Source organism: Eufriesea mexicana, unplaced genomic scaffold (genome assembly GCF_001483705.2).
Source record: "Eufriesea mexicana isolate 0111107269 unplaced genomic scaffold, ASM148370v2 scaffold8845, whole genome shotgun sequence".
Taxonomy (NCBI): Eukaryota; Metazoa; Arthropoda; class Insecta; order Hymenoptera; family Apidae; genus Eufriesea; species Eufriesea mexicana.
In genome coordinates this window covers 103,060-116,072 of record NW_016916586.1, presented here as the reverse complement: position 1 = coordinate 116,072, position 13,013 = coordinate 103,060, and the positions used below count along the sequence as shown (strand labels likewise).

The window sequence follows — 13,013 nt, the reverse complement described above, 5'->3', positions numbered from 1 at the left end:
GACGCTCAGTTTCCTTTTCTTTTTCTCTTTCAGTAAAGCCACTGGTCGTGCAGATTTTGACGAAGGAGCCTCGAGTTTCCGCTGGCAAGAACTACGACGTCGAGTGCAGGACGAGTGGTTCTAGGCCAGAAGCAGAAATTACTTGGTGGAAGGGGATCAAGCAGATTAAGAAAATGGTGCAAAACGTAAGCTTTGTCTGGAATAAATTTCCACCGATTTCTACAAAATGCCGATGCAAAGCGTGCATTTATTTCATAACGGATATTATTACGGAAATATTGTTCGTATCGCGAAACGAAAATTGGTTCGTTCTTTATTCGCGTCGTAATTTTATCGTTCGAACGACTGGATTACAATGCCCGAAGAGGAAAAGAGAGAGAGAGAGAGAGAGAAAGAGGGAGACCTGCATCGATATTAAAAACAATGTGCAACATAATTCGCGATAATTAAAAACGTTCCGTTGCCGATAATTGGAATTTTGCAAAATCCAATAGCGTACGTCGTTTTGTCTTTAACGCAATTTCTCTCGACCAATATTCTGATTGCAGCCTTCCCCTTCCCCCCCCCCCCCCCCCCGATCGTCGAACGCTGCGAAATTGTTTATTTCCATTCCTAAAACCCTTCGAGTTTGCGCGAGTAATGGAAAATTAAATCTCTGCAAATGCGAATTTAAACGTGTCCTCTTCCAGGAATTTAAAGAATGATCGTTGAAGATTCTTGCAGGGATATGCATTTCATACGCGAAGATTTCACTCGATGGTGCAGATCGATGGTGCAATCGGGTATGGCGTGATTCTACGCGAAAAAATGAATCGAAAAGGTAGAGTAGAATTTTTTCGTACGCGGCCTCGATTTCGAAAAAATTGAGCTTAAATATTCGATGGCGTGACGTCGCTGTGCGTAGTCATGTCGGTAGATTGACGATTGATCTCGTCTGTACTCGACGAGAAGATAAATATGATACCACTGATGAAAAAAAAAAAAAAAAAAAAAAAAAAAAAAAAAAAAAAAAAAAAAAAAAAAAAAAAAGAAATTACATTGGAAATATTTGGGAAGATAAATGTGAGTGGAAATGGTAGTTTACAACGAGGTCCGCTAGCTGGGTGTAGTAGTTACGTGCACGCGCCCCGCGTAATATTCCGAGTCAATTTTCTCGGAAATAAAACCACGTATAGAAAAATGTTATTCCACATTTTCGTCCCATTTTTTAATACGGAATCTCAGGTAGTATTTATTTATTCCGATTTCCTGTCTTTAGTAACGAAACGAGAAATAGAATATGAAGAAATTGAATTATACTTTATCCTGGAATTGAATGACGATATAATTACAGAGTTCAATGAGGATGTATCTGAACAGCAAATTAATTTTCAAAGAATTGGCTTATCTGGGGCCTGATGTTCGTCTTAGATATTAAAACGAAGGAGTGACGATTTTAATTGGTAAATAAATTAATTTGGAACCTTCGTAGGTAGTCGTCTTGGGGACCACCGTGAAACCATCATGGAGTCCATGGGGATGACATTCGCCACAGATAGGGTTGTGACAGATCAAGGAAACCTCAAGTGCCTATTTTGGTTAGGGGATGAATTAATTGCTATGGCACCGAAGTACTATCAGTCATGCTATTTATCCAAATCTATGGAAAACGAATTATATCCTAAATTTGAATTTTCAAATACTTTGACATCTCTCTGATAGTGTAACAAACATTGGCTACCTTTTGAAGTCGATTATTATAATATAAAGAAATATTAAATTAGGATTCTTATCATTCTGATTATTTTTGTCGTACCTCGTATTTTATCATAATGAAAGATTTAATACTATCGAGAAATATCTTCAATCATATTACTTATTACCCACCTCTTACCCTACGTTTTAATATCTCCATACCATAGTACTTATTCCTATCAGCAAAATTCACATCATCAAGCTAATCACACAAAATAACGCTCCTGATACACCCATATCGGCACTACGTCCATTAGACATCTATAGAATACTTTTTACCTTAACCACCACGCTGCAATCAACCCCCTTACTCGATCAATAAACCATTTTCTGCCACAATGTTCTCTAAATTCTTATCTGAACTCCACTCGAGCGATATTCAAACGAGTTTCTGTTGCCTTCAATTATCCTGCAAGTCTCTAACCGCTCCATGCACGAAAAACGCAGGCATTCGTACCCCCTGCGACCCCCAAGCTCGCAGTTAAGCAACGTTTCCATCGACGTCGTTCTCGGAAGCGAGCTTCGATGGCCCGAGTTTCGACAGCATCCCTCGGAGATGCAAATGGCAGTGGAAAGTAAGAAAAACCGCGAGCTTCACGGAATCAGCAGATCGCGAGAAACTCGCGAATAAGTCGCGAATCGAATCGACCGCGTTTCGAGTTCTCGGTAGTTGTGTCAGTCAGACGTTATTCCAAGTTGGATTCTCGAAATCGGAGTTCCTCGCGACGATTCATCAGGAAGTTGGAGCAATGAAGTTATTTCGTTTTTCCAGCAACCGGTCTTCTCGCCTCTTTTTGCGTTCGGATCCCACCAGCGACACCAGCGACACCAGCGACACCAGCCCCCGGAACTGACGGAGCGGAGAAGTTCGAATCCGCTGGATATACCTAACCTCTTTTTCCGCCACTCGTTCCACGCCCCTCGATAAATTACGGAGGACCTTACTTTCGTTTCTTATTTGCAACGAGACTTTTTCCGGCCGCGTAATCGCGCCATCTGAAAACCGAATCTAGCTTTCCCCGTCTTCTCCAGTAGAAAGCTCTGCACAGTTCGGCAACTTTCGGTCAGTTTTTGCTTTTTCCATCGTTCTTGGGACTGGGAGACTGAAGGAAACTCGTTGCTATAGGGAGGAAGTCAATGGGGGTTGGTTAATTCCCATTGGTGATAGAAGGGTTTGTGTGACTGATTGTGAGTCTTAGAAGTGGGTGTGTGTGATTTGGAGTCAATGATTGGTAGATTTGAGTTTTGGTTGGATAGACAGAAAATTGTAACGTTGGGACCCCCATTTTGTCTTTGTGAAGTTCACCCTTCTATGTTGTATTTGTGAAGAATTATGTGATTATTTGATCCTATTAGGGATATCTATCTAGGTGTGTATTTTAAATTTTAAGATTGGGTTTTTGAAACTTTGGAAGGGAACGAGCTCTGTGCTGTAGAAGAGAGATTGGATAAGGATTATGGGGTCCCCCCATGGGGGTATGAGAGAGTTTTGTGGTTCCTATGGTGTTACACCCGGTTTGGATATCCTATATTGGTCGCCTTGCTACGATAGGTAGCAAATAGAAGGGACGCAAAGAAGAAATGCGTTTTTTGTCTTAGGCCTACTGGTGGACTCGTCAGTAATACTTAAATAGGTACGTTAAGAACTTGTACTTATAAGAGTCGAGGCGTCACCGAGGACTTGCGAGAAACCTCGAACCTCCGCTTTCCATCTAGCGGCGAGAGTGCGAACCTTGGTCGCTACAGGGTGTACCTATCATATTAAAAATTTGTAAACTATTGTTATTTTAATATAATAGGTACCTTGCGATTTTTATTATATTTCTAATATATATAGCAAAAATTATGTATAACTGTTTAACATAACAGCACTATATATATAATGTAATATAATATATTTATAATAACCTAAATTTAATTTAAGCTAGTTCGATATTATTATAAAATGAAGCCTATTTGTTACAGCCAAATAAGTTTCCACTAATTTCGCTACGACATTTATCTTCAACGTTTCAGAATACAATGACCTATCCGACGTTCTGCTGCATTAATTTCTGCCAGTCATTGCTTATTTAATTTACGACCGCATTATACCATGTCCATCGGGTACATGCGCATTTGCATGCATGCTCGTCGTAATCATATACTTCATCTTTATTAGACAAAAAACGCGCACGACTTTCGGAAAGCCGAACTCGATGGTTGCAAGATAACAACTGCAAGACACAACGTCAACATTGATCGATTACGTCTATCCGAAACGAAGAAAATTATTCTTCGATAAATCTGTCGGTGATTATTCAAATCCTGACCTACTGTGCGGAGCTGGGGAAGTGGCCTGACCACTTGTCCTTTGTCATTTGCCATGGTGTAATAGAACCACTTTTGCTTTGCTCGACATTTTTTGATATTCTGGTTATTTGCAATAAATCAACGTGTCAACGACTGAGGTACACTGAAGTTCTTCGACACAAATGGAACAGTGAGATGTCAAAACAGAATTATATACTTTATATTTGTACTTCCCTCTATATTAATTCGTACAGGTAGATGTGTTCGAATGCTCATACTGCTACCTCTTCAAAGCAACGAGTACCAGAGATCAGAAGCCTCACGAGTTCTTCAAAAAATCCTACTTGTCTTGTACCATTCACCAAAGAGATTTCCAAAGTTTCTCTAGGATCTATGGGGGTCCCCCATGGTCTTTAATATCGGGCTAGACGCAAGTATCCACCGTGTGTCGTGGTGTAGCTAGAAGGGGTGGTAGCGTTTCGTTCCGGGCCTGCTAGTGAACTCATCAGTAAGGATTTCTTTTAACAGACCCTGTCTTAGACTGGGCTACTATTGGAAGGACCGGAAGTTATATATATACAGGGTTTTGGAGGTTTTCCAAGGACTTGCGAGAAAGTTTTCGAAGTCGGAATCCCTCTAGTGCCGAGGATGAGAAATGGTGGTCGCTGCAAGTCTATTCAAGTTTCACGACATTGCTGCATCCATGAAAGATGACAGAGGGCTCCAGTAGCTCACTCGCCATCTTCCTTTTGTTAGAATATATAAGATTAGGCGAGCTCTGGTTACCGATAAGGCGGCGTGAGTGAGGAGCACGTAGCAATGATAACCGGAGTCCCATCCTTAAAAGGGCAGGTCAAGAAGCGTACAGGACAGATCCTAGACAGTCTATTGAGAGGAGTTATTGAGAGACAGTTCTTAGAAAAGAGTATTAGCAGACAGTTCTTGTTGAATATCATTACCCCCTTACACTTTTGAGCCCATTGTAGAGCTCAGAGGTACCTACCGAGGACAGTACACACCAAGAGGAATATTCAGTTCCTCGTAATTCTATCTTCAATACTACCTAGAATTACTTATATCGACACCCTTTATCTTGGATCAAACAGTTAACACAGACCCTGGATCTACCCTAATCCCTATCTACCAGGTCCATTTGATCTCCTGTCAGTCTATACAGTCTCTTGCACGATCCGATATAATTCTATTCGCCCATTTGACACTTCTCTCGATTGTATCACATCAAAGAACGTAGATTGGTCACCTATTCCACCGTGAGCAATCACACTCACCCTACTAGCATGTGCTACCTCCTGAGCTCTACCCGGTACCTGCATGAACGTCGACCATTCGCGTGGCTTTATCGAGAAATTCGATCTATACCTAGTCTCCGCAAAAACGAGAGAGTAACCATGGTGCGGGACGAAAAACGAGCGAAATAAACGGAGAATGACAGCCAGTGAGTGGGAAGAGGCAGACAAAGAGGCAGCTGGCGAACGGGGCGAGGAGCAAGAGAGACGCGAATGGTATCTCGCGACATTCATCCTGACGAACCGTTAGTCCCATTCATCGTACTCGCGATACTCATGCGGAATACGCGGCTTTTCTCGATATGTATGCCTGGTGGCGCTATCATTAAAATGACATCGCGGAAACGGAAGGTTACGCTATAAGAGAAACAGAAAGCTCGAACCGAGCCGGGAGAGACAGTCATCGACCTGCCTGCCCTCTGCACAGCTCTCGGCCTACATTTTCCTCGATTCCACGCGACTGCATCGTAAATTCTGAAAAATCGTTAATCTCTTTTTCGTCCCCTCCCCTGCTCTAGCCACGTCGAGCCCCTTTATTTTCTCATTTCTCTTGCGCGGCAATGCGCCCCGGTGCCGAATGGATTTTCATATTAAACCAGTGACAAATCGCCTGGATGCCTTCGTTTACGTTACAGGCTACGAGGGTATCGGTCGCACGTGCTGGGTGTGCTGTGCGTGAAATTTGTTTACCGTTTGATCGCGCGAAATCGGAAACGTTAATCCTGGCTGCATCGGGGGATAGTTCGTAAGGGGTGGATAGAGGTTAATGGGATACACGCGGGGAGGAAGTTGTTCGTAGAGACGATGCATGGTACTGTCAGGGGTAGCAGCAGATAGCGGGCTGATCGAGGGCCACGAATTTTGGAAGATTCCTGGCATGTTGCTTCTGTCCAACCCTCTGCGGGTGCATGGAAATATCGGATTGGGTGTAGCGAGGAGAAATATCGTTTTGTTATTTTTCTCCCCTCTCTAAGAATCCCCCTTACTATGCAAGGAGTCACTTCCTGTTATTTAAGACAATTTTTGGATGAATTCATTGATACCTAACCGAAGTGATTAATTTGTGTTCTACATATGGAATTATGGGTGACAACTTATTTGGGTACAGTTGGAACAACTTAAGCTACGAATCTGATTTAACATTAAATATATAGAGTGTCCCAAAATTCACGCAAGATTCGAATTATGCGCTATTTGTGAGATAAAGTGTTGCCAACGAGGGAATCTTAAGTCTAGAAATCTTAAATTCTACTGTGACTATCGCATTTTCTTAAATATTAGAGTACTTAATTGTGTACTGTATTATGTACTTAATGTATTAGAAACTTTGTTTCTAACGTATCCCAAAATTCACGCAAGATTTGAATTCTACAACATTTGTGAAGTGCTGCCAACGAAGGAAAAAAGATAGCGTGACAACTGACAGTTCAGGGTAATTAAAAATGAAGCGCTATACTTGAGCAATATTTACAATTTTTAATTAAAAACCTGTGTTCTCTATCAGAATTACTTCTTGCGTGAATTTTGGGACACTCGATATAACATGGTTAATTAACTGTTTTAAAATATTTTACTCACTTTTGTCGTATGATTCCATGATTCTTCTTGGAATATGTAGCCTCTCTCTTTCTCTCCCTTATTCTGCATCTTCTGAGCTGTGAACAAATATATTTGCAATTAATAAATATTATTCCAATTTATTTAAGCTAAAATAATAACTTGACTATGTATAAATATAAAGAAGTGTTCTATCTAGAATAATTGCATTTATGAAGGGATCGTTTATACGATTCAGAAAGAAAAATAGAAAAAGGAAAATAGCTAAGTAGGTAAAAATAAATTTAATAGCTATATATACTATTAAAACGTTCATAATCTAACCCAGAGAACTAAAGACCCTCTCATAACCAATATCAAAATAACGATCATGTATAATTGAATATTGCATCAGGTTTCAATAAACCTGATGAAAAATTCGCATCATAGCCTGTGACGTGTTCGATCCTAATACATAATCCATGTTTTACAACCCATAAAAATGATTCATTTACCGTAACTTATATGCCGCGCTCAGCATCGAAACATTCGATCGTTTCCGCGATCGTAACTAAAATTGGGACACGTTTTTACTGGCAGTACGCGCTGGAAAATAATCAGAGCCTCAGTATCCTGAGTTTCGTGCCAAGCATCGACGACGATGGCCAATACCTAACCTGCCGGGCGGTGAACCCGGCCATCCCTCTCAGCGCCCTGGAGGACAACTGGAGGCTGGACGTGCAGTATCAGCCGGTGGTGACCCTGAAGATGGGCAAGACCTTGAATCCGGACGATATCAAAGAGGGTGACGACGTCTACTTCGAGTGCTCCGTCAGGGCTAATCCCAAAGTGCACAAGCTCGCCTGGTTCAAAGACGTAAGTCCCTACGTGATACTCGCCTTAAGAGGATTGCTAAGTAAAGTAAAAACTATAGCTGTGTTTTACCATAAGATAAATCAACCATTTTTCTCGTAATACTCCCAAATCGAGAATGCAGCGATTAGAAATTTTTCGAAAATATAATTAATCCTATTTTTCTAGCAGGATGTCATAATGAGGATGCGAAAATACTTATTCCGAGTATTTATAAATTGATTAACACTTTAATGGCGACACGTTTACGCAGTCAAACGTTGCCAGGGGCCAGCAATATTTTTGAAGAATTAATTTAGTAAAACTCTGTTCAAAATTTACGAAATAATACAACATGTGCGAACATACGCATAAAACAAAGAATAATAACAATTTAACAACAAATTTAATATTTTTCCTTTGCGTGATAATTATTAATTATTAATCGGCGGTAGCATCACACGCATGTTGTGCGAGCGGCCATTAAAGTGTTAATGTTACGCAAATAATTACATAAATTTTTTGCAAAGTTAGAAAAGATTGAAGAACCCTGTCATATATAATATAATATAATTTATAATATATTATAATATACAATTGTATATATAATTGTGTATTATAATGTATAATAATATAATTGTATTATATTTCAGAGAAAAATTGATAAAATCTATGTTTTGCAGGTAAGCAAAAGCTCGAACTAAAATACCAATCATTGAAAATGATTTTTGTCAAAAGGAAACAAATTTTGACATGAAAGAGACATGCCTAATCTATATTTAAAAAAGGACATATATTCACGAAGTGTATGATATATTTTATAGTATTTTATAGTGCACAAATGTTGATGTCTAACGTGTTTTAACATCGACTTCTACCGTTACACGGGTAGAAGATATTGGAGAAAAGTGTTGTTTGTTCCAGGGCAAAGAGCTTAAAAACAATGCCACGGCAGGTATCGTCCTCAGCGATCATTCTCTGGTTCTTCAGCGTATAACCCGATACTCGGCGGGTGATTACACTTGTCTTGTTGCCAACAGCGAAGGGAAAACTGCCAGTAACCCGGTGACTCTTCAAATAATGTGTGAGTTCACGTATCTCTTACTTCGGTCTCTCCAATTTCCGCTTCCACTTCAATTTCCTATTTGCTCGTCGATATAGCAATAAATTTGTCGTTAATCATTCAATGAACCACTCTCTTAATACCATACAGGAAATTGCGTTCGATGATACTTGTGCGATGATAAATATCAAACGGAATTTTTCGATGATTAATTTACGATATTATCCGTGAACAATAATTTGTTCAAAAATTCACGAGTCAACTATTTATCTCTACTCCTTGAAACTTTTATTTTATAATAGTAACCCTTTGCACTCGACGATTTTTTGGCTAAAGAAAAGTAGGAGTCCATTTCAAATCTGTTCAAAGATTTTCTGCTATAAAATTGACGATATATTTTTGAGCAGTAAATAAGAAATCTTGTAGAAAAATTTGATTTCGATATATTGCACACCGTTACATTATTTTAAATTTAACATCTCGATTACTATCGATCTTCGAAATTTTATCAAATGGCGACTGAAGGGCGTCTCTAGAGTGCAAAGGGTTAATTGCAGCCCCCTCGTTTCAATCTCGAACACATAGAGAAATTTATCGTAAAATTTATTGGCACAATCGAATATTGCTCTTTTATTTTATATTATACTTAATCTTCGCTATACTTTAATCAAATTACTACTCCTGTGTACCCCAAGCAAGAAAAGCACATTCCCTTCATGTATACCTCACTAACTTCCAATTGATTCACCATTATCTTCACGAATTCGACATAATTGACCAATGAAACTTAACCGCGACGACGAGTCGGGTAAAATTTCGTGCAAACAATTGTCAACATCCGACAAGTGTCCTTTGGCACAAAAGCGTCCCGTTGGCTTGCCACTCGTTAATTACAAGAACAACGGAAGAGGTGGCGAATTAGAATTGTGTCCTGGACTTGATATTCTCTGACCAGTTCTCTAATTTGCCAGTCCTCCTCACCCCAACTGTGTGGCGAATTAGAATTGTGTCCTGGACTTGATATTCTCTGACCAGTTCTCTAATTTGCCAGTCCCCCTCACTCCAACTCGATAATTACTTAATCGAGGCAAGTAGGGGTCTAGAGTACGCGTACGAGGATGAAGGGAATCGGAAAGGGTCTGTCGCCTCTGGTTGGAGAGCATCGGCGTGAAAGGGGACGCGAAGGAGAAGGCTGTGGGCCGAGGTGGACAGGGCGAGGACAGGGTGAGGACAGGGTGGATAGTTTTCTGTAAAACACACAGCGCGAGTTATTCTATTAGAATGGTCGGCGCTGGTAGCCCGGCGTATCTGCATCTTGTAAATGACCTAAGAGGGAAGGAAGGACTGCGATGCATATTCAATGTATGTAAAGCGTATCTGAATATTCATGTGTGGGTGAACGCAGCCTGGCAATGTGCTAAGCCAGGCCGACGGCGGGAGTGCGCGGAGTTAAAGGGAACCGCGAATTCGTCCTAATGTTTTAGCCTAACCCCGCCGTCAGACGACGCTGTTGGACCGTTGACATTGATCCTTGAGTCGAGTCACTCAAGAATTCCGAAAATCGTGTTACCCTTGTTGACGAGCTTCCCGAATACCAGGTCTTCATGACGTGCTGATAATTTCAGCACTGTGTCAGATTTAGGCGATTGGAGAGAGTAACAGAGACACGGGGAAATCCTGTGAGCTGAAAGCCTCTTCTAGAATATTTGGACTACACTCGTCTGCTCTGTTATTCCAATTTCTGTTCGTGTGTCTTGCATTTGCATTCGTTCCGCGTTAAACTTTCCGATATTCTTAACTCCAAATTGCTTTAATTCCATTGGAATTCCTAAATTTTGACTGCGAATCTGATCAGAGAGACATGTTCGATAAACTCTTCGACGTAATGCATGTGTAATTTCAGCTGTCACTGATACCCGAATCAGACAGGCTTCTAGGGAATCCAGGTTTATGACGACTACACGATCATACCAGTGGATCCGTTCAGCAACCCTCATGGTGCTAGAGTAATCACCTTGATGAAAGCTAATATTTCGCATTTGAGGATCACAGGTCCTAAGAAGATTAGAGTCTCAGGTTTGATCCATTTCGCATGATACATTGTCTATAGAATCTATTGTAAAAATACCGACTCCAAAATAATGTAAGAATCCCGGACCAGATCTGAACGTTATGAAGGACCAAGGTAAAAGCTGGTGAAGTGAGGTGCTAAAGATGAAGACTCTGATAATTCTTCACTAGGCAACTGACGATTGACTAACTCTTAACCGACTAATTAACACCGACGCACGTACTGTTCGGCATTTAGGATTTGATAATTGAAAGACCCTAACGTCTATCTTCCAAAGCTATCCCACACTATTTATCCGCAAAACGTGGGGTTGCCACCAGACATACGCGACGTTCATCACGCGAGTGTTAATATTTATGAAAGGCGAGAAGATCCTATGAAGGATTCGATACTGCTGTGTTCATGATCAACTTCATCGCTGAATCCCTAACGAGATTCGCGTTCCCAAGTTCATCGTCAGTTCCAAGTATCTCAGCAGACCTATCAAGGGACCTTTTGATGCAATCTGATTCCGCTAATAACTCCGACAAGCAAATTCCACATAAGGCAGATCCCTGTTCCCTGAACCAGCCCAGCGACTTACAACGCATTCGTAAAACAGCATTATACGCATGTTGATTAGCATGAGGCGGCTGGTAACGCGTACTAATCAGCGACGGTGCGCCGTGCGTTTCACTCGACAAATGCAGTTCCCGGCTATACGTCGCGCATCCAGTATCGTCGACTTCTCGTATTAGTAATTAATTCGGTAGTGCATCAAACGCATCAGATTGAAACCGAGCCGCCTGGTGATCCCGTACTTCCGCCGTAAATCATCCCTCGTGCCATTTGGAATTTCCGTATGCCATGGCCTATTGCAAATACCGATGTCAAGGGAATTTCCTATTAGGCGATCGATCGAACCAGCCGTTGGTTCAGCGGTGTCGGGCTTCTTCTTCCGTTTCACGCGCCTACGTCTCACATTTGGATACTAAACGCTCCCGCGAGCGCCACCTTCTGTGTCTAACTTCCGCCTTTATCGTGATTTACAGCGCGCGAAAAAATGAACCAGTGGTAGAGGTTAGATTAGGTAGCCTGGATGGATTATGGAAGAATTCTTATAACTCGTGCTAGGTTAACAGCTGATTCGTTTAGGTGGCGTGTGAATGTCGAGTACTGTGATCTGTTGTTGAAGAAAATCTTTCTTCTTAACTTTTATTGGAGGTTAGGTTGTCGAGGCTCTAGGACCTCGTGTCCCAAGTTAAGTGGAGGACTGTTTGTGTCCTACCAGAGTCCCTTGATTAGTATACACTTGTTATCACCTGGTCACCACTTGGGTGAATCTTAGCAAGGGTCAATAAATCCTTGAAACAATGGGCATAGGGACCTAAATTGTTTAGGCATCCACCACCACTGTAAGACATCAAAGCTAACACACACCCCCGATATTATGGACAACCATTAGAGAGACACACATTCACCACTTACATTTCACACTAGCCAATCAGCAGGTCTGTACAAAAGGCTTTGAGACACCAAAAACGGACAGGGCAATATCAACAGAATAATACGAACACTAAACTCGGAAAACTAATATGACGCAGGAAAAGAACACTAAAATAACGTAACTATAACACATGGAAGCACACTCTAATTTGACTCTCTCCAACACCGAACGACTCACGCCCGTCACAATGTATTTCTACGAAGTCTCCTTAACACTTCTTCACTAAGGACTCTGCCTGTGTCATCAGGATCCTATTTTATGCTTTTCTAAAAGCTCGATGACGAGCGTTTTTCCAATCGCTAGTTGACTGAGATGATTCAGCCCATTAGCGATTTGCTTCCATAAAAAGCATGTTATTTTTCGCGACGATTACGATTTTGTTAATCTACGTTTCACCTCTCCGTAGAGACCACGCAATTTAGCTTTGCTACCTAAAATAGTCTTTCATAACGCTATCTGTTTCCATTTGCTTGTAGAAAATGTGACGCATAGGCCATCGATCGGTTCATAATTTGTTTTCTTCTAAAATAAGAAATCCCGAGTCGGCATTGGCCCGAAATAGTATCCTACGATAATTATTATAATAAATTACCGTGTTGTTATATTCAATCCTGCTGCTAAATACGGTAAATTGTCATTGCAATAATGCGATGAATTCTCTGAATCGTATAA

At 41.0% G+C, this 13,013-nt stretch overlaps 1 protein-coding gene across 1 annotated transcript in view; it reads left to right on the top strand.

Moving 5' to 3' along the window:
• The window catches only part of LOC108553011 (hemicentin-1), a 123,674-nt gene that overhangs the window by 57,077 nt on the left and 53,584 nt on the right, over positions 1 to 13,013 (top strand). Inside the window, exons 4-6 of the mRNA XM_017907752.1 lie at positions 34 to 185; positions 7,470 to 7,745; positions 8,646 to 8,805. Coding sequence (XP_017763241.1) covers positions 34 to 185; positions 7,470 to 7,745; positions 8,646 to 8,805 — 588 coding nt within the window. The remainder of the gene's footprint in view (positions 1 to 33; positions 186 to 7,469; positions 7,746 to 8,645; positions 8,806 to 13,013) is intronic.